Raw genomic sequence first — 22271 nt, 5'->3', positions numbered from 1 at the left:
CTGCATGTATGCCTGCAGGGCAGAAGAGAGCACTGGCTCTCAGTACAGATGGTTGTGAGCCACCATGTGGTTACTGGGAATAGACTCAGGACCTTTGGAAGAACAGTCAATGCTCTTAACCTCTGAGCCTTCTCTCTATCTCCTTGTTTGTCTACAGAGACAGGGTTTCTCTGTAGCTTTGAAGCCTGTCCTGGAACTAGCTCTAGTAGACCAGGCTGGCCTCAAACTCACAGAGATTCACCTGCCTCTGCCTTCTGAGTGCTGGGATTATAGGTGTGTGCCATCACCGCCTGGCAATATCCTGTCTTTAAAGTTACAAATTAAATAAATAAAATAAGGCATGGAGAGTCACTTCTGTAATTCTATTACTTCAAAGACTTTGGGCAGGAATATTGCTGAGTTCAAGGCCAACCATGGCTACATTTCATGCCCATCTCAAAATAAATTGTTCCTCCCTTGGAATTTCTTCTACTCTTGGGAATTCCTTCTTACTTTTCCTTAACAGATCTCCTTAGCTAATTAATTAATTAATTATGATTTTTTCTTTTTTTTCTCACCAGACAGGACTTCTCTGTATAGCCCTGGCTGTCCTGCAACTCACTCTGTAGATCAGACTGGCCTCAAACTCACAGATCCACCTGCCTCTGCCTATGGAGAGCTGTGATTAGAGGCATGCACAACCATCATAAACCTGCATAAATTTCAAAAGTAAATAAAACAGGTACTAGAGAGATGGGTAGCACGTAAGAGTTCCAGGCCAGTCTGGTCTATATTAGTGAGTTCCAGGACAGCTTGGTCTATATTAGTGAGTTCCAGGACAGCCCAGGAACTCACTACAGTTCCAGGTAGAGAGACCGTTTCAAAAATAAACAAACATGAACCCAAGCATAATGGCTCATGCCTATAACCCTAATGCTTGAGAGTGGGAGGCACAGACCAGTGAATCATCCATGAGTTTGAGGACAGCCTTGTCTAGATGTGAGTTCCAAGTCAGTCGAGTTTGCATAGTGAGACCCTATCTCAACACACACACACACACACACACACACAGAGAGAGAGAGACAGACAGAGAGAGAGAGACAGAGACAGAGACAGAGACAGAGAGAGCAGACGTTTAACTAGACAGAAAAAGCCCTCCAGCTTATTGCAAATACAAACTATTCCTCAAATGATTGAATCAGCCTGTTCTGGTGCCCTGCTGACCTGTGACAGACCAGACACAGACACTCCAAATTCCCATTCCCTGTCTCATAAACTGTATAAACCACTAGCTGAACTGTTTGTCCTTGAAAGTGGCTAGACTTGGAGATAAATATTTCCTGTTTGGCTAAATGACTGAGACTCCCCTGAGAATGAAACATCTGAGTTGGTGATATCCACTGAAAAAGAATGTGTTGACTACCCCAGAGCCAGCTTGGAGGCTACAGTGATCCTTTCCTCTATGAACCCCAGACCTAGCACATGTCAAAGTATGAGATCCTTGCCCATCTAGTGTTAGTAAAGCTTCAGAAATCTATGTACAATGGAAGATGATATGCATCTTCTCCCAAATGAATTTCTCCATGAAGAAAGCAGTTGTGATTTAAAATAGATTTATTGTATGTTATTTGTATGAGTATTTGCCTGGATGACATATGTATACCACACACATGTGCATGCAGAGTCCAGAAGAGGGGTTTGAAAGACTTGAAACTGGAGTTACAGGCGGTTGTGAGCCACAATGTGGGTGTTGGTAACCAAACCTAGATCCTCTGCAAGAGCGAGAAGTGCTCTTAGTCGCTGAGCCATCTTGACAGTCTGTGGTTTTTGTTTGTTGTTGTTTTTTTTTTTTTTTTTTTTTTTTAAATATTTATTTATTATGTATACAATATTCTGTCTATGTGTATGCCTGCATGCCAGAAGAGGGCACCAGACCCCATTACAGATGGTTGTGAGCCACCATGTGGTTACTGGGAATTGAACTCAGGACCTTTGGAAGAGCAGGCAATACTCTTAACCTCTGAGCCATCTCTCCAGTCCCTGTTGTTTTTTTTTTTAAATAAAAGACTGTCAGAGCCAGGTGGTGGTCATACACCTTTAATCCCAGCACTTGGGAGGCAGAGGTAGGCAGATCTCTGTGCGTCTAAGGCCAGCCTGGTCTACAGAGTGAGTTCTAGGACAGCCAGGGCTATGTTGGGAGATCCTGTCTCAAGAAACAAAACACAGAAACAACAAACAAAAAAAGACTCACAGAGATTCTAATTAGACTAAAGTCCTCACATCGCCGGGCTCACATCACCTTGGAGAGGGTGCCCAGTGAGATGCACAGACTGGGAATGGAATGTAGGTCTTCACGTACCATATTCCAGATTTGGTAGATAAAATGCTTGAAGTTGGCCATCCTAGCCATGAGAAATCAGTGGCGGCTTCTGGTTTCAGCTAGTTTTTCTCTTCTGCATGACGGATCGAATGGTTTGACTGAGAAAACCCTGCTTCACAGTGTCGGGCAGCTCTCTGCTTTTGCCTGGATCTGGACATTTTCCACGCACAGCTCCTACAGAAAGTTCCTCTTTCAGCATGAAAGGTGTGTCTTTTTAGTTTTGTTGGTCAGCATTTATTTTCTGACATGTTCCTATACTTTTCCTCATTCTAGTGACCCGTTACTTATGGAACCTCATGCCTCACTATAGGCAGACTGAGAGTTCAAGGCAAGTCTGGCCTACCAACCCAAATTCTGTATAAAAACAAACTGTTTTAATCCCAAGATTCAGAGAGCAGAGGCAGGCAGATATCTATGAGCACACACACACACACACAAAAACAAAAATTGGGCTGGACATATAGCTCAATTGGTTGAGTTCAAGTCCTAGCAACACCCCAGCTGAAAACCATTGCTCACAACTATAATTATGACACTTTAGAGGTAGAAGCAGCAGAGTCAAAATTTCAAGCTTATTCTTAGCTATGTAGTGAACTGGAAACCAGTCTGGACTGTGTATATGTCCTTTTTTGGAGTTTATTTATTTTTTGGTTTTATTTATTTTTCATTTATTTTATTTGTTTATTTTTGTAGATAGGTGTTTTGCCTGAATATATGTCTGTGTATAACATGTGTACAATGCTACTAGAGACCAAAACAAGTTGTTGGTTCCTCTGGAACTAAGGTTACAGTGAGTTGTGAGGTTGGATATTCAGGTGTTTGGAATGGAACCCTGGTCCTTTGGAAGAGTAGCCAGTGCTCTTAAGTGCTTACCCATCTCTCCAGTACCTAATTCCTAATCTTACTGCCAAATGTTGAGATTATAAACCTGTGCCACCACACCCAGCTCTGCAGACAAGTTAAAGATCCTGAACTCTATCATGATGCTTTGTGATTGTGTGGGCCCCCCCAAGAAATGTCCTTTTCCCAAGGCCAGGCAATTAGACAAAAGCCCCCATTCTTTCAGAGGCTTGGAGAGAAAGTTCCTCCATGCTAAAAAGGGAGTCACTCTTCTTATCTCTGGCAAGAGGAATTTTTGGCTCTTCCCTTAACATAGGTATGTGGTACCCATTAACTTGTCAAGGTCAATGCTAGACTCTAGGAGTTATGGTAAAAATAAAACGGCTCTGTTCCCCGAAAGACTGCAGTGGGCAGCAGTCGCTGCACCACAGTGGTCATGAAGGCAGCCAGTCCCAGGCAGGGAGCCCCAATCGGCCTGTGGGCCATGAGGGCCAGTGGATCCTAGGCAGGGAGCCACATGGTAGGTGAGAGATCTAGATGGAGCAGCCAGTCCCATGAGGAGCCGCAGTCACAGCGGGTGAGAGATGGATGGGTATGTCATGCAGAGTGAGGTTGGATATTTATTTAGTGGATTATGGAAGGGAAAGGAGCAGAAAGAGAGGCAGAGAGAGAGAGAGAAACAGAGAGGGTGGGGGAAGGGGAGAAGTGGGGAGAAGGGGAGAGGCAGAAGATGCCTCTTTGGGAGAGAGACAAAAAGGGAAGAGAGCTCAGCAGAAGATCCACCTGCCTAGGCCTTGGACAGGGAAGGAGTGGGCGGGGCTTCTCTATCTCTCTTTCTCTCTCTCTCTCTCTCTCTCTCTCTCTCTCTCTCTTTCTCTTTGGTTTTTCGAGACAGAGTTTTGCTGTAGTTTTAGAGCTTGTCCTGGAACTAGCTCTTGTAGTCTTGTAGACCAGACTGGCCTCAAACTCACAGAGATCTGCCTACCTCTGCCTCCTGAGTGCTGGGATTATAGGCATGTGCCACCACTGCCCAGCCTAGCAGGGCTTGTCTCTTAAAGGGACAGGACAGATCATTACACTAGGCCCCCTCAGTCACAAGCCCCCACCCCACCCAGCTCATAAGTCCCCTTTCTCTGGCTCCCATTTAACCTTGGAAATCTTTGCCCTGCCATTCTCCTTGCTTTCCTGGGAAGCAGTTATGGCAATTTGAAATGAACTTTTCCCCTTTTCACCCAAGGAATGGCTCTTTTGGTTTATTTCTTGTACCCATTTTCACTCCATGATCACTCTGTGAAATATCTCACAGCAGAAGGATGCATTGTAACTTTAGGACTCTGAGGAGCATGAGCAGCTGCAACTAAAGAGACTTGGTTATAACCTTCAGTGTATTTTGTTTCCAAGGCTCTCCTAGAAAGTGGAAAGCCAGGCATGGTGGTGCATGCCTTTAATCCAGCACTCAGAAAGCAGAGTCCTCAGGAATTCAGCACTCTGGAAACAGAGGCACACAGACCTCCGTGAGTTCCAGGCCAGAAGGGGCTACAGAGTGAAATCCTGCCTCAAATAAAATAAAACAAGGAAGGAAGTAAAGAAAGTGACTAAAGCAAGCAGATCTCACTTTCACTCAAGGGAGTTTCAGGTCCCACTCCATCCTCTAAAACCCAGAGTGCCTCATTTAGATCCTAAGGCCCGAGGGATATGCCATGTTCCTTTTGCCTGCCACTGCTATTTATTTATTTATGTTAACAGGTTTTATTCATTTAATTAATTAATTAATTAATTAATTTCCTTTCTTTCCCCCCCCCAAACAGGGTTTCTCAGGGTAGCTGTGGCTGTCCCAGAACTCGCTCTGTAGACCAGGCTGGCCTCAAACTCAGAGATCCACCTGCCTCTGCCTCCCGAGTGCTGGGATTACAGGCATGTGTCACCACTGCCCAGCTTGAAGGTTCTTGAAATTATAGCAACCAGTTGTAAAAAAGAATGAAAGGATTAAAATAGCCAATTTAAAACTATGCTATCAACCTTGAGGGAAAAGACTGGCCCTGAATTCTAGAAACAGTAGAATGACTTCCCCTCACATCTTTTCAGCTATCTACATATCGATCAATTGATCGAACTATTTATTTTTGAGGAAAGATCTATGTTCTGGAACTCACTCTGTATACCAGACTGGCTTCGAACTCGCAGAAATCCGCCTGCCTCTGCCTCCAGAGTACTGGGGATTAAAGGCATTCACCACCACTGCCCTGCTTTAGAATTTTTTTCCCGAGACAGGGTCTTATATAACCCAGGGCTAACCTCAATGTTATTTTATAATTGAAGATGACCTTGAACTCATGATCCTCCTGCTTCTACCTTCCAAGTGCTAGAAAAACAGGTGTTGTTAATCCCATCCGGCACTACCACAATTTTCAACCAAATTTGAAGCACACTTGATCTTATTGGGGGTTCAGCAACTGTTTCCTAAACTGGGTTAAACAGAGCAGCTCAGGAATTTATTTCTTGGCCACCTTTTAAGGAGCAAAATCACAAGTAGTTGCAAAACAGGTTTACAGAAGAGAGACAATGGGGCAGTAAGAAAGCAGATCTCAAAAAATCCGTGAGATTAGGGATGGCCAGGGAGGATCAGGGTATTCTCAAAAACCAGTCAAGGTCATGGGTTGAGGCAAGTCTGACTCCAAGAAACAGACTTAAAAACAGCCACTCAGCTCTTATAGTAAATGGAAACTTTTTACTTATTTTGGTTTTTCCAAACAGGGTTTCTGTGTGTAGCCTTGGCTGTCCCAGTACTCACTCAGTAGACAAGGCTGGTCTGCCTCTACATCCCTAGTGCTGGGATTAAAGGCATGCACCACCACTGCCCAGTTAAGACTTATCTTTAAAAAGTGTGAAAAACTGGAGTTGGAGAGTTGGCTCATTGTTTAAGAGCATTCACTGCTCTTACAGAAGATGTGGGTTCAGCTTTCTGCACATCATTCGTTAACTCCCATTGCACAGCATGTTGCCCTCTTCAGACCTCCTCCGCACCTGGCATGCACACAGGTGATGCACATACATACATACATGCAGGCAAAACATTTACACACATTTTTAAAAGTCTAATAAATAGCCAGGCTGTGATGGCTCATGCCTTTAATCCCAGCATTCAGGAGAGAAGGGCAGGTGAATCTCTGTGAGTTCAAGGCTAGCCTGGTCTACAAAGTAAACTCCAGGACAGTCTGTTTCACAGAGAAACCCTGTCTCAAAAAAGAAAAAAAGAAATTTAATAAATAAAAAACAGACGAATACTGGTCCAAACAGATTTTTTTGGTAAAAAAACAAACAAACAAAAAACAGACTGATCCCGTCATGGTGATGCACACCTCTAATTATTTTGTGGTTTTTGGCTTGAGGGGCCTTGAGAGAGGGTTTTTGTGAGTAGCCCAGGCTGTCCTGGGACTTGCTGTGTAGATCAGCCTGTTCCTGCCTCCAGAGAGCTGAGATTAAAGGAGCAGGACACCAAAGCCCGGCTTTTTTGTGTTTTGTTTGTTTGTTTTGAGTCAGAGTTTTACCTCAGCCTCGAGAATGCTGGGATTACAGGTTTTCTGAACACTACACAATTCCACCCTTCAAGGCCCTAATCATATTCATATTAAACACAAGGCACACATTATATAACACACCAACCAGTGGCCACCCATCACCCCCGCTGTTCGGATGAGCCCGTCTGGCTCCGCCCACGGCCCTGGAGGTATGAAGGCTCCGCCTCACCCTCCGGAGTTTCCCAAAAGCCCGTGCGGCAGGCTCCGGCAGCTCCAAGATGGCGACTCCCATGCATCGGCTCATAGCTCGGAGACAAGCGTAAGTGAGACGCCCAGTGGGTTCTGCGGGAGGGCTGAGGGGTGTGGAGACGCCGGTCCGCTCCGCTAGCTAGTGAGCTGCCGCGGGCCGCGAGCCTGAGCGGGCCCTAAGAGTCTGAAATGGGTCAAAGAGTTATTCGCTGGATGGTTTATATTTCTCTATCTGCCTCAGACGTTTGTCAAGGGTAGCCTGGATGCGTGATCCCACACCTTCAACTTCCGAGGACTCAAACTTTTTCCCACTTCTGTCTCTGCAGCATTCCTCGTCTCCTTCCTAGAAATAAGCCTGTCTACAACGCCTTTACTCGTTTCCCATCCACCGTCTCACGTTCTTCGGTTCCCTCCTTCAATAAATATCAATTCTTTTTGTAACTACCGCTCCATGCCAGAATTTCAGCGTGAAGGTGTAAGGACACGCAGCTTGTAGTCTAATTGTGGAGCCAGTTGATACTCTGAACAAGTACAGCTGGTGGTTTAAAAAGCTTTGTCGAAAATAAAAGGCTGTGAGGGAAAAGAGGGAAAGAGCCTCTTCAAGTTAGTTGGACTGGAAAGACATTAGTGGAGGAATGACATTTGAACACAGATGAAGACAAACTGAAAGGCATAGAAAGACCGGGTCACCAGAGGGTTGGGAAAAGAATAGACAGTGGTATTGCTTTGAGACTGTGCGAATGTTTTTGTTTGTTTTGTTTTTTGTTTTTGTTTTTGTTTTTTTGCTTGTTTCTAGTGAAAGGTAACTAGCCTGTTAAAGTTAATAAATTTCCACTTTTATTTAATTTCTCTTTTATCTGGTAAAATTTTTGGGAACTTGATGACCTATAGCAGGCAAACATTTCATTTAATTTCCCTTACTCTCACTCTTGTGTTTTGTTTTTGGTTGGTGTTTCGAGACAAGGTCTTTCCGTGTTTGCCTGGCTGTCCTGGAACTCTGTAGCTGACTGGCTGGCCTCTTAACTCAGAGGTCCTCCTGCCTCTGTCACCCGGGTGCTGGGCTTAGAGGAATGGGCCATCATCTCCCGGGTTAAATTGTAATAATTTAAACATGAGACTTCACATGGGAAAGGGGAGTCTGAGATGAACCTGTATTATCTGTCCTTAGCAGACCTGTTATTCCACTTTCTTTTGTCATTGGGCACAATGGTTATCTTGTAGTAATTTAGGGTTTTTTTGGGGTTTTTTGTTTGTTTGTTTTTCAAGAAAGAGTTTCTCCACGTAGCTTTGGAGCCTGTCCAGGAACTAGCTCTTGTACACAAGGTTGACCTCGAACTCAAAAGAGATCTGCCTGCCTCTGCCTCCCGAGTGCTGGGATTAAAGGCTTATGCCGCCACCACCACCCAGTTTATCTGGTAGTTCTTAAGAATTAAATTCTTGCTGGGTGGTGGTGATATCCCAGCACTCGGGAGGCAGAGGCAGGCTTTTTTGGGTGGTGATGGCACACGCCTTAATTTCAGTATTCAGGAGGCAGATCTCTTGAGTTATTTACTGAGCTACTTCCAGGACAGCCTGGAAACCCTGCCTCAGAAAGAACTAACTGGTGGAAGTACATTTACCCTCAGGGCCATCTCCCTGCCTGTTGAGCCTTTGTTTTGCCACACTATCTTTTTTTTCTCTTTATTCATCAGTGAATGTTTATATTTTATATTCAAAGAGCCCTATTCCTCACTACATTCACTGTCCATACAATCTATTTTCTAGGGCCTTATTAGACTTCTTGAATGCAGGGATAGTCAGAGCAGTAAGTATGGAGGGAGACTGGAATGGTGATAATATATATGTAATAAGATGGACTGGGAGTGTAGCTCACTTGGTAGAGTCTTAGCCTAGCAAGTGCAAGGTTTTAGGATTGATCCCCAACATATGGGAGGAATGCAAGATGATCAGGAATTCATTCGATTCAAAGAAAGAAAGAAAAAGGAAAAAGGAAGGAAAGAAAAGGAAAGAAGGGGTTCAGGCATAGTTTTGATCCTAGCACTTATTTCAGAGCTAGCCGGATCTACATAGGAAATTCCATACCATTCAAGGCTGTATATTTTAAGAATGCTAAATTAAGTTACTAGGGTCCCATTTTACCCTTTCTCTCTCTTAAACTTGTTCTTTTGGTTCCAGACTTAGACTATTTCAGTGATAAGATGGCTTTTCAAGACAGGGTTTCTTTGTGTAATAGCCTTAGCTGTCCTGGAATTCACTTTTGAAGACCTGACTGGCCTGTCTCTTTCTCCTGAGTACCAGGATTAAAGGCGTGCGCCATCAAGCCTGGCAAGACCTCATCTTAGCAATGTGGTCCTCACCTGCTGTGGGGTCATGTGACAATGGCATGTTGAGTTTCTCAAACCACCAAAAGTTAATGGGAAACTGAAAGAAAAATACTGTTTATGGAACCAATACCTGCTGGCTTTTGACAAAAGCTGTTATTTGTTAAAAACCTGACTATGGGACCAGATATGGTGGATCATGCATGCTTTTAATACCATCATTCAGGAAGCAGAAGCAGGTGGATCTCTGTGAGTTCAAGGCTAGCCTGGTCTACATAGCAAGTTCCAGATCATCCAGGGCTATATATGAGACCCTATCTCAAAAAAAAAAAAAAAAAAAAAAGAAAGAAAGAAAGAAAGAAAGAAAGAGGAAGAAGAAAACAGCTGAGTGTTTTCTAGTAAAAGGTCAGGAGACTTGCCAAGCAGTAGAGTGAGTTCCAGGACAGCCAAGGCTGTTACAGAAACCCTGTTGAAGAGGGAGCTTAATTGTGTGTGTGTGTGTGTGTGTGTGTGTGTGTGTGTGTGTGTGTGTGTGTGTAGAGGAATAGAGATCAGAGGAACTTGTTGGAGTCTGTTCTCTGTTCCTTCTACCATGTAGATCCAGGGATCCAACTCAGATCTTCAGGCTTACAGGAAGCACCCTTACCCCTTACCCACCTAGCCATATCCCATCTTAAAAAGTGTTTTAAGGGGTTAGAGTATATCTCAGTGGTAGCATTTGCTTCATGTGTATCTTGGATTTGGCCCTGAGTTTTATATGTAGTACTACAAAAAATGAAGTAAAATAAAAATCTGTATTTTCCTTTGCATTCTGAACTAAAAATTAAAAATGTTGTTCCAAGGCTGGGCTGGAGAGATGGCTCAACGGTTAAGAGCACTGACTGCTCTTCCAGAGGACAGGGGTTCAATTCCCAGCACCCACATGGCAGCTCACAACTGTCTGAAAATGCAGTTCCAAGAGATCTGACACCTTCACACCAATGCACATACCAATGCACATAAAATAAAGTTAAATAAATCATTAAAAAAATTTTTAAAAAAAAATGTTGTTCCAAATGCATCATTATTGGAATAGAAAAACTTAACTTGTTTTTATATGCATCTGTCTGGCTTTGAGACAGGGTCTCGATCTGTAGCTTAGGCTAGCTTTAAACTCACAGCCCTCCTCCTACCTAGCCTGAAAAGTGAAGGATTATAAGCACGAAACACCATGCTGGGTTTAGAGGAGCTCAGATTTGTTCTGTTGAACAAATTTGTTCTGTTGAGTGCATTGGTCCACTTTACTATTGCTGTGTCTATTAGAGTAAATATCTCTTTATACTTTATGCTTTTTCAGGTCAGAAAGTGTCACAAGATAAAACTTCTAAGGCATATTCTGTTTTTTTCTTTGTAGTGAAGCCAATAAGCAACATGTAAGATGTCAGAAATGTTTGGAATTTGGACATTGGACATATGAATGCAAGGGGAAAAGGAAGTACCTACACAGGCCTTCAAGAACAGCAGAGCTGAAAAAAGCTTTAAAAGAAAAAGAAAATAGATTCTTGCAGCAAAGGTAAGTTTACATGTGGTATCCAGAGGAAGTTACCCAAATATTTACAGAATTGATTAGGGCTCAATGTTCCATTATAATGCCAATTAATTATTTTGTTTATTTTGCTTTTTAGAGATTATTTCTCTATGTAGCTCAGGATAGTCTCAAATTTGTAGTTCTGTCTCAGTGCCCTGAGTCCTGGGATTACAGATGTGTACCATTAATCCAGTTTATACTAGTATTGGCTGATTTTAATGAATGTTTACTCTGTGTCAGACACTCTCCTGTGATTTTTCACAAGTATTGGCATATCTAACCCTCCAGTCTCTACTAGTAAGGTATCTATTAACCTGTTTGAGTGCTCACAACTACATGAGCTAGTGCCCATCTGCAAGTTTCTCTCGAGCTCACTAGACTGCTCTTCATGATGTTAGGGAATACAGCCTTGAGTTTCTGTGGAGTTTTTTGTTTGTTGTTTTTGTTTAAACAATAACTAAAATTTTGGTTAAATTTGCTCTTGTAAAAGTATGAAGTGACCGTGTATAATTCAAGGAACTCAGATTACAGCTATTGTGCTGTTGTTTGCCTTGCTTGTTTAGTAATTAGTTCAAGTTCTAAACAAAAAACAAACCTGCGTCTTCAGTCATATGACTTGTACATGATAAAATGTGTTGTTAAGCACGAAGCTGACCATATGTACTATGTGTTCTTTCCCAGGGACTTTATTTGATTATAGCAAGAAATCCTCTGCCCTTGAGCATATGTAATGAAGAACAGAATGTTCTGAGACTAGCAGGATTTTAAAGTCACCCTTATTAATCATAGCTTTTGTTCCCTTTATGTCCTTTAGCACTGGAGAGACTAATGTAGAGAGAAAGATCAAGAAGAAGAGGTAGGTGTGGCTTTCCATGACACTGCCTGGAGGGAGAAAGATTGGGTCTGAAGTCTTTATTCACAATTCTTAATTATCATTGTTCTTTTTTGTTTGTTTGTTTTTGTGTTTTGTTTTGTTTTCCAAGACAGTTTCTCTGTGTAATAGTCCTGGCTGTCCTGGAACTTGTTTTGTAGACCAGGCTGGCCTCGAACTCAGAGATCACCTGTCTCTGCCTCCCAAGTAAGTATTAAATAACTACCTCCTCTTGGCCTAACAATAAAATCTTGCCAAAATAACTAGATGCAGCAAGGGGGTTCTTGCAACCACAGTGCTAGGGAGGTAGAGATGGGTGGATACTGGTAAATCACTGAGTTACCCAACCCAGCCGAACCAGTGAGCTCCAGGTTCGATTGGAACCTCTCAAAAGTATAGAGCAATGGAGAGCACCTGATGCAGACCTCTGCTTTCCATATACAGACATGCTTATTGGCCTGCATTTGAGTACAAACACATACCACATAAACAGGCACGTAAATAAAAATGTGTTTTTGTTTTTGGATTTTTTTTTTTCCTCTTCAGAAGGATAGCAAGAAGAGTGAAAATAAAATGTTTTAAGTCTAGGCATGGTTGCACTCATTGTATAGTCCTGGATTACTTGGAACTGGCTCTGTAAACCAGGCTAAACTCAGTCTCAGAGATTTGCTTGCCTTTGCCTCCCAAGCACAGAGTTTAAAGGTGTACTCCACTGGTCCTGGCTTGTTTGTTTTGTTTTGGTTTAGTTTGGTTTGATTTCTCGAGACAGGGTTTCTCTGTGCAACAGCTCTGACTGTCCTGGAAATCTCTTTGTAGACTCAAGAGATTCACCTGCCTCTGCCTCTCAAGTGCTGGGATTAAAGGCCTGCACCACCACACCCAGCTTGTTTGAGTTTTTTTATTTGGTTTTGCTTTTGATTTTTAGATTTATTTTATTTACATGTATGTATGTATATGGGTGCTATGGATGCTAGAAGGAGGCACTGGATCCCTTGGAGCTGAAGTTAAAGGTTTTTGAGTTGCCAGATTGGGTGTTGGGATCCAAATTCCAATTCAAAACAGTAAGGCTTCTAAAGTGAGCCTTCTCTTAAGCCCTTGTTTTGCTCTTCTTAGACTAGCGACTAGCTCTCACTCTGTAACCCAGGCTGGCCTCAAACTCTTGGTGATCCTTCTACTTCAGGTTCTTGAGGATTCCAGACTAGAACCACCATGCCTTGCTTTTCCTTTGTTCTTCTTTGTATTTGTGTGGGACAGGTTAGCCTCGAATTTAGTGTGTAGCTGAACTCCTGCTACTCCTGCCTGGGATTGCAGGCATGTGCCAGCATGCTCAGTGTGGCACAGTGTGGGAGGTACACCTTGTTAACTCTGAGAGAGTTGCGGTAGTGATGGAGAGCTTATAAAATGGGGAGGCATGGGTCCCAGCAGTTAGTCAGTCTTCGAACACTGGGCCTCGGGCTAGTGTGCAGGAGCTCGGCGGGAGCCTTTTTAACACTGTTAAATGTCAGCTTCTCACATGTGCATGCTGTGTGTCACTTGAATAGGTCTAAGAGTGTCACGAGTTCCAGTACCTCTAGCAGTGACAGTTCGGCCAGTGAGTCTTCATCAGAGAGTGAGACATCTGCCTCATCCTCCTCAGAGGACAGTGACTCAGATGACAGCCGCTCTAGCTCCTCCTCCTCAGTTTACACCTCCTCGTCTTCCTCCTCCTCGGACTCAGACTCGGACTCCAGCTCATCCAGCAGCAGCAGTTGCAGTACAGAAAGCAGCTCTGATGATGAGCCGCCCAAGAAGAGGAAAAAGAAATAGAACTCTCCCTACACTGGACTAATGGACCAAAAACATCAGTTGACTCACAGGGGAACTGAAAACATGCTCAAGCAAACAAGTTAGCTGGTCATAGCTGGTCAGCTTGTTAGAATTCAGAACTTTCTCGGTATTCTCCATTGTATGAAATATTAATAAAAGATTTTATATATATATATATATACATTTATTTTAGGAATGAATATTGTGTTCTTGCTGTTTTCCTTTTTCTGGTTTTTTTTTTTTTTCTCTATCTTTCTGTTTTTCTTCTTTTAAAGATGAGGGGGTTTTCCTTTATAGGCCTGACTGGCCTGAAACTCACTATGTAGAAGAGGCTGGCCTTGATTTTACAGATCTACCTGCTTCTGCTTCTCCTAGATATGTGCCACCATGCTCAGTTTTTGTTGTTGAGTTGTTTTTTTTTTCTAGTATTTTAAGTGTATCTGTAAAACATAAAGCTGAAAACCAGGAAATCTGTTTCAATGATAAGGCATTTTTTCTGTCTGTGATATGGATACTTTATGTGGGTATGTGGTAAGGTGTGTATAGGACAGGCTTTGAAGATCCTACATCAGAATATCAAGTAAGAAGTTGCTCTTTTTGCTGTGTTATGTGACATTTGATACATTGTTATAGTAAATGTAGCTTTCCTACCGTTAATAAATGTATTCTATTTTTGTGTTTGTGCTCAGAAAGTTAATTCCGATTTTTCTATCCTGAATATATAAATTTAAGGAACCTAATACAGTACCTTGGAATGTAAGTTTCAAGTTTTTATGTTTGTTTGTTTTTGTTTAACATTTGTGTTGTATGTGTGTTTATGTGCATCACACCTGTTTGAGAGCATGTGGAGGCCAGGAGGAGGCATCAGGCCCCCCATAACTGGAACTACAACGGTTGGCAACTGCCATACAGGTGCTGGGAATCAAACCTGGGTCTTTGGTAAGAGCAATAAGTGCTCATAACTGCTGAGCCATCTCTCCAGCTCCATGTTACAGTTGTTTGTTTATCGTTCATTTCCTTCTGGTGTCTTGGATTCTTTTTGTCTGTGTTTTTCCACACGTACCAGTACTTTTTATTAGACATTGGTTCTCTGTCGAGGTATGAAAAATTTAGCCATAGTTGAATTTTTTTTTCTTCCTCGAGACAGGGCTTCTTTGTGTAGTCCTGGTTGTCTTTGAACTCACAGATCCGCCTGCCTCTGCCTCCTGAGTGCTGGGATTAAAGGCGTGCATCATGCCCAGCTAAACATTAGTTCTCTGTCTGGATATGAAGACTGAGCCATAGTTGAGTTCTTCACAGGTGAAGCTGGGCATTTGGTCCTCTGAATTGGCCCTTCCTGGGATCTGCACATAAGAGACAGCAAGTGAAGCGCTCCTGGGTACCGGCACCATGATGATGCCTGCTGTGCTCTTTTCTCCTTTGATGGATCTGTAATATTGGCCATCGACCCAGTACTCTGCTGCTTACCTTTTGGGTAAAATCACCATCCAGATTGGCTTGTCTCCTGGTCTAACATCCATGAGTTTTTTTCTTCCCTGGTACAATGAAGTCATGCTGGAGTCTGCTGAAGAACCAAACATCTCAGGAGGGCTTTTGGGTTGGTTTTTGAGGCATGGTCTCATATAACCCAGACTGACATCAAATTGAGGGTGACCTTGAACTTCTTACCCTCGTCCCTTCACTTCAGTGCTGTGCCACCACACCTTGTATTCTTATTTTAATGTGTCTCTGTCTAGGTCTATGGGTACCATGTATGTGGTGGGACCCCATGGCAGGCATTTGTGAGCTGTGGATGTGGATGCTTGGAGCTGAACTCAAATCCTCTGCAATAGCAACAAGTGTGCTTAACTGCTGAGCCATCTCTCCTACCCCTGGTTACTTTAAAAGATTGTTTTTTAAGGGTAAAAGCAATGGCTCAGTCAGTGAAATGGGAGGGGCTGAGGTAGGTAGATTCTCTAGAGCTCATTAGCTAGCCAACTGAGTCAGTGAACTCCAGATTCAGTGAAACTGTCCTAAATGAGGTGGAGAGCAGAGCAATGGAGGACAACATGTGACATGGACCTCTGGCCTACACATATGCATGAATATGTACATACAAATAAGCTTTCATACACATTGATTGTATATACATTTTTTTCTAATTAGAACTTTGGGTCTGGTGAAAGCTAGGCAAGCTGTGTGACAGTTGACATGGTAACTATGAATATGAATAACTAGGGATAAACTAGTGTATTGGTATAACATGTTCACAGTTCAAATCTAACAATAATAGGGAAATACTGTATGATAATTTAAGAAGTAAACCAATGTATAATAATGTAAGGTTTAGGTACATAATTCTTTTTAAATTTTTTTTTTTTCGAGACAGGGTTTCTCTGTATCTTTGGAGCCTGTCCTGGAACTAGCTCTTGTAGAACAGGCTGGTCTCAAACTCACAGAGATCTGCCTGCCTTTGCCTCCTGAGTGCTGGGATTAAAGGCATGTGTCTCCACTGCCCAGCTTGGTACATATTTCTGTGGCCTTAAACTTTTTAGAAAAAAGGTTTTATTTGTTCAACAATCTTTTTTTTTTATTCTTTATTGAGACAGGGTTTCTCAGTGTAGCCCTGGCTGTCCTGGAATTAGCTCTTGTAGACCAGGCTGGCCTCAAACTCACCAAGACCCACCTGCCTCTGCCTCTTCTAGAACAGCCCAAGATACACCAAATAACCCTGTGTGTGGGGGGAGGAGGGAGGATTCAAATTACCAGTATCAGACGTCACAGGTAACATTACTACAGATAACCACAGATGTTAAAAAGAAACTGGAGGAATGGTACCGTGAGCAGCTTTACTCGTAAATAACAGTACAAAATATTTTTTTTTTCTTTTGGTTTTTCGAGACTGGGTTTCTCTGTGTAGGCCTGGCTGTCCCTGAACTCACTTTGTAGACCAGACTCTAACTCAGCGATCTGCTTGCCTCTACCTCGAAAGTGTAGAGTAGAGATAAAAGGCGTACACAGCCAGGCCTGAGAACAGTTTTTCTTAGAAGAGGTCTGTCAGTATCACTTCCTGCGATCTAGAGCTGATAGGATCAAATGCCTCAGGATCCCAAGTAGCTGGAGTTAAGGGTCTGTTCCACTACACTTGGCCCTCGAAAAATTCCTTGAAAGACAATCAGACTCACAGAAGAGTGAATGGATAGCCAAGCCAGGGGAGAGGGGGTGATGGGAGGGGTTGGCGGTGGTGCAAGCCTTTAATCCAAGCACTCCGAGACAGAGGCAGGAGAATTTAAATTCGAGGCCAGCCTGGACTACAAAGTGAGTTTCAGGACAGTCAGAGAAACCCTGTTTTAAAAAACAAAAGACAAAAAGGCAAACAGAAAAAGAAAATGGATACTAACTTATATTAAACTCAATTTATAGCTTAAAACCTTCACCACCAAGAACTCCATTTATTAAATGTGGTTTTGGACTTTAAAGTTAAACACTTAAATATATATGCTAAGAGGAAATAAACTTTGAACGGAGAGTAATAATGTACATAGGGTGTGCTTATAGATAAGGAAATAAATTGAACCAATGTAACAGACCGCTGTTCATGGATGGTTCCCTGCCCCTGTGCCATTACTTAAAGTCATTCTAAAGATATGAGAGAAACTGCTGCCAAGGTAGTTTAGTGACCCTTTTTTTCCAGGTACACATTATCTTATGTAATCCCTGCTCATAACTGAATCAGGGCTAATCTATGTGAATAGACTGGAACAAAGGTGGCAGGACGTGATGCCATGGCAGGCATTACCGCTTCCGCCTTGTCTCTTAAGACACTCTGTAAGATAAACCAGCCTCTCTGAGACACGAGGATACACCATGTGGCAACGCCTCGGGAGGAAGTTATGAGCCTCTTACCAGCACTGACTCATCGGAACCGTCAGAACCACAAGCCAACCACACCTTCTGATGCTCAGTGAAGCTCTGATGACCGTAACCTGAGACCTCGAGCCAGACCCAAATTCCTGACCCACATGAACTGTGAGAGTAAATACTGTTTTGTATCATTCTTATTTATTGGTTTTGTTTTTTTAATTTTTATTTATTTTTGAGACAAGGTTTCTCTGTGTAATCCTGACTGTCCTAGAATTCACTCTGTAGACCAGGCTGGCCTCACACTCTGCCTGCCTCTGTTTCCCAAGTGCTGGGGTTAAGGGTTTGTGTCATCACTGCCCAACAAATACTGTTATTTTAATTCACTGGGTTCTGAGTAATTTGTTAGGCAATAATACTTTTTTAAAGGCCTACTGTTTCTGTATTTTCAAGTTCATGGTTATTGAAAAGCAACTGCAGTGCCACACCATCGCTATGCACCACACGCTTTGCGAGTCTGGTAAGGAACTAGAGATTGAAACACACACAGAGAGACAAGGGTAACACCAAGACTGCCCCCTTTATTGTGTTCCATGGCAGCTTATATAGGGTCTCCTTGACTAAAGGCCACGCCCTAACTCTCAGCTGCAAGCCCACCAGAAACCACTCCCCTGCCATCAGGAACTCCTGAGGGTCTCGTGCTCAGAGCAGCTGCAAGCCCAGAAAAACAAGTTGTTTACTCCAGTAGGCAGGGGGTCACAGGAAGGTCAGGGTCTGGGGATCCACAGTCCCCAACATCCACATTCAGGTTTCTGTTCAAAATTTTTCTGTGAAAGGGTTCTTTTTGCCAATTTATCGAAATTAGTCCTTCCTCTGATTCAATTCCTTTGCCTTGATTTTCCCTCATTTATTCTTGACCGTTAGTTATGGGACTTTGTGTGTGTGTGTATGTGTGTGTGTGTGTGTGTGTGTACTGGGGGGCCTGTTCACAAGTGTGTCTTCTCTGTTAATATGGCAGTTCCATTTTAGGAACTTAAGGATTTATTTTTGCTCTCTCCTGCCTCTGAGGCCCAAACTCATAAAAAGGAGCTCAATAAATCAACCGTTGGCAGAAAAAATAAATGGATTTAGGTCAAAAATCATCAGCATTCATATTTGCCTTAGTATTTGGATTTTGGTTTTTTGAGACAGGGTTTCTTTGTGTAACAGTCCTGGCTGTCCTAGAACTCACTTTTTAGACCAGGTTGACTCCAAACTCCACCTCCCAATTGCTGGGATTAAATGTGTGCACCACCACTGCCCGGCTATTATTTGGATTCTTAGTTGAAGGAAGGAAGCATTTAGGCTGTGAGCTTGTATGAACTGACCCTGAATGTTGATGTAAGAATCCTTATAAGAAATTTTTACTTATGTATTTTAATTATCTGTCTCAAAGAGAAATGAAATATGCCAGGCGGTGGTGGCCCATGCCTTTAATCCCAGCACTCAGGAGGCAGAGATAGGCAGATCTCTGTGAGGTAGAGGTTAGCCTGGTCTACAAGAGCTAATTCTAGGACAGGCACCAAAGCTACAGAGAAACCCTGTCTTGAAAAAACAAAAATCAAAAAACAAAAGAAAGAAAGAAAGAAAGAAAGAAAGAAAGAAAGAAAGGAAAAGGGGCTGGAGAGATGGCTCAGTGGTTAAGAGTACTGACTGTTCTTCCAGAAGACCCGGGTTCAATTCCCAGCACCCACATGGCAGCTCACAACTGTCTGAAGATCCAATTGCAGGGGATCTGACACCTTTACACCAACCAATGCACATAAAATAAAGTTAAATAAACCATTAAAAATATTTTTTAAAAAAAGAAAGAAAGGAAAAGAAGATTATTGACGTAACTTTCTTTGTAGAGTGATTTCCTTGCATTTACAAGGACCTGGTTTTGATCCCTAGCATCTCTTAGATGGAGTGCAGTATTGACTATATAGGCTACCCTTGAACTCATTATGTAGCCCAGGTTGTCCTCAAACTCTCCATTTTCCTGCCTCAGCCTACCAAATCCTTGGATTTCAGGTGTCCACCACAGTTTGTTTCTGAGTGATTCATTTGGTAGCCAAACAATGTTACTCATTTATGATACAGAGTTAATCATTAAATCATGTTAGATTATAACAGCCAAAAAAAAATACATATCCAGAGATGGTATGTCTTAATATGGGCAGGCCAATATAGAAGAGTCCTGGCAGAAGAGTTAATAAAATATTTTTATAGTATGTAATATAGTTCATCATTGTAGGTAATTAGCTTGAAAAAGCTTTTTTTTTTAAGAGTTGGTCCCACGTATCTGTGATGACCTTGAACTTCTGATCCTTCTGCCTTTACCTTCTGAGTGCCTTGATTACAGGCAAGTACCATCAACGTTGGGGGTGGAACCCAGAGTTCGCCCCCCCCACCTCCATGCTAGGCAAGTACTTTCCAAGCTGAGCTACATTCCGTAACTCATGAGATTTATTTTGTGACTAATTTTTATTTTATTGATCTATCATCAACTTAATACATTGGATGCTACTAGAACTGCTCAAGTGTTTGCAAAAAGAAAGTGTTGAGCTTGCAATGACTGAGGAATTAGCCGCTAGGAGTAGTCTACAGGGAACAATGCCTATGAGAATGTTTGCAAAGTTAAGAAAACACTAACTCACGAGGCAGTGGTGACGCACACCTTTAATCCCAGCACTCCGGAGGCAGAGACAGGCGAATCTCTATAAATTTGAGGCCAGCCTGATCTACTGTTGGAAGGAGTCTGCTTGCTGGTCCCAGTCACCCAGCTAGCTTAGACCCAAAAAAAATCACACAAAAACTGTATTAATTAAATCACTGCTTGGCCCATTAGCTCTAGCTTCTTATTGGCTAACTCTTACATCGTAATTTAACCCATCTCCATTAATCTGTGTATCGCCACATGGTAATGGCTTACCAGCAAAATTTCAGCATGTCTGACTCTGGCAGCTCCATGGCGTCTCTCTCACTCCACCTTCTTCCTCCCAGCATTCAGTCCAGTTTTCCTTGCCTACCTAAGTTCTGCCCTATGAACAGGCCAAGGCAGTTCCTTTATTCATTAACCAATAAAAGCAATACATAGACAGAAGGACCTCCCACACCAATCTACAAGAGTTAGTTCCAGGACAGGCTCCAAATCTACAGAGAAACCCTGTCCTGAAAAACCAAAAAGAAAGAAAGAAAGGAAGAAAGAAAGGAGAGAGAGAGAGAGAGAGAGAGAGAGAGAGAGAGAGAGGGAGGGAGGGAGGGTGGGAGGGAGGGAGGGAGAGAGTGAGAGAAAGAGAGAGAAAGAAAGAGAGAAAGAAAATAGTTCAATTGAAGTGCAGTCTACTGAAATTTATTTTTATTGTTTTTAGTTTTATGAGACAAGTTCTTTATGTAGCCTAGGCTGGCCTAAAACATGCAGTAATCCTCTTGCCTCAACTCAGCCTCTAAAGTGTTGGGATTACAGCTATGAGATCACCATGCCTGGCTAAGCTGTGTTGCTGTTGATCCTCCCAAACTGTATGGAGCAGGAAAAGCTTAGCTGAACAGATCTATGAGGCATCTGATAATGCAAGGCATTTAAAGGCCTTTTCATGTGTTATTAAATAATAGTCCTCACAGTGGTTTTTGAGTTCCAGGATTCTTCTAAATTTTTCTTTCTTTCTTTCTTTCTTTCTTTCTTTCTTTCTTTCTTTCTTTCTTTCCTTCTTTTTTCTTTGAGAGAACATTCTCTGGGTCAGGGAGCACAAGCCTGTAATCCCAGCAGTTGGGAGGGGGAAGCAGGAGGATTGAGGTCCATGGCCAGCCTTAGCTACATAACAAGTCTGAGGCTAGCATGATCTTCACGAGACCCTGTCTCAAAAACAAAACAAACCTCAAATAAACAAGAGTGATAAGGCTGAGTATACCCTGCTTTATCTGTCACACCCAATTCAATGGCGCAAAGCAGTACATTAGTATTGGTATTGTCTGCACTTAAGGTAAGGAAGAGCAGATGTTTAGTTTCCTTTATTGCTAGCATCCATGTGATGTATGTGTATGTGGACCCGAATGCCACAGCATGCATGTGGGGATCATGGGAATCGGAGAACGACTTTGAGGAGTTGTTCTTCTTGTCCCACCCTTACATGGGTTCTGGGGATGGAACTCAACTCTCCAGGTTGGGTAGCAAGCACCTTTACCCAATAAGCCCTTCCAACATCCCTGAAATGAAACAGGAGCCTATGTGGACAATTCTCATCCAAACCACCTCACAGAGACTGGTGTAGCCCTTGCTGGCTTCAAACTTGCTACATGGCAGAGGATGAGCCAGAACTCCCGATCTACCTGCCCTGCCTTCCAAGTGCTGGGGTGCAGAACTGCACCACCACGCCCTGCTTGTGAATTTTGTTTGTTGGAGTAGAAGAAGCATAAAACTTATATAATAGTTCATTTTTTTGCTTTGCTTCTGTTGTTTTGTGCCACTGGGGATCATACCGCGGGTCTTGTACACTTGATGCAATGGCTTCACCAGGGAGCTTCATCCTCAACCCTGTCTTCTTTTTTCCCCTGTTTTTACCTGTGTAGTTCAGCTGTACCAAACCATCCATGGCACTTTGAAATCATCTCCTCCGTCTCCATCATCTCAGCCTCTGGTGATCCTTCCATTTGCAAAACTGAAACTCCATACCTATTTTTATTTTATTTTATTTATTTATTTATCTATTTATTTATTTTTGGATTTTTTTTTTTGAGACAGGTTTTCTCTGTAGTTTTTGGTGCCTATCCTGGAACTAGCTCTTGTAGACCAGGCTGGCCTCGAACTCACAGAGATCGACCTGCCTCTGCCTCCCGAGTGCTGGGATTAAAGATGTGCACCACCACCGCCCGGCTCCATACC

At 42.7% G+C, this 22271-nt stretch overlaps 1 protein-coding gene and 1 long non-coding RNA gene across 2 annotated transcripts; one reads left to right on the top strand and one right to left on the bottom strand.

Annotated features, from left to right (window-relative positions):
- The first annotated feature begins 6903 nt into the window (after nucleotides 1-6903).
- On the top strand, nucleotides 6904-14223 carry Zcchc10 (zinc finger CCHC-type containing 10). Its single transcript, XM_048437644.3, has 4 exons — nucleotides 6904-7036; nucleotides 10681-10839; nucleotides 11669-11710; nucleotides 13267-14223. The coding sequence occupies exons 1-4, from the start codon at nucleotides 6996-6998 to the stop codon at nucleotides 13529-13531; spliced, it is 507 nt and encodes a 168-aa protein (XP_048293601.1). The 5' UTR covers nucleotides 6904-6995; the 3' UTR covers nucleotides 13532-14223.
- A 356-nt stretch (nucleotides 14224-14579) lies between these two features.
- On the bottom strand, nucleotides 14580-20435 carry LOC125402741 (uncharacterized). The gene is made up of 3 exons (XR_007232721.3): nucleotides 20325-20435; nucleotides 14999-15095; nucleotides 14580-14874 (listed from the first exon to the last, which is right to left on the bottom strand). It is a non-coding gene; the product is annotated as an uncharacterized LOC125402741 (long non-coding RNA).
- Between the last annotated feature and the right edge of the window lie 1836 nt (nucleotides 20436-22271).

This window comes from Myodes glareolus, chromosome 9, assembly GCF_982192425.1.
Source record: "Myodes glareolus chromosome 9, mMyoGla1.1, whole genome shotgun sequence".
Classification (NCBI taxonomy): Eukaryota; Metazoa; Chordata; class Mammalia; order Rodentia; family Cricetidae; genus Myodes; species Myodes glareolus.
The sequence above is the reverse complement of the archived record's forward strand: the minus strand, read 5'-3'. Positions and strand labels throughout refer to the sequence as shown.

Coding starts and splice junctions, on each gene's coding strand:
- Zcchc10 (XM_048437644.3), top strand. CDS start 6,996: ATGGCGACTCCCATGCATCGGCTCATAGCTCGGAGACAAGC. Junction 10,840..11,668: donor AATAGATTCTTGCAGCAAAG/GTAAGTTTACAT, acceptor TATGTCCTTTAG/CACTGGAGAGACTAATGTAG. Junction 11,711..13,266: donor AGAAAGATCAAGAAGAAGAG/GTAGGTGTGGCT, acceptor TCACTTGAATAG/GTCTAAGAGTGTCACGAGTT.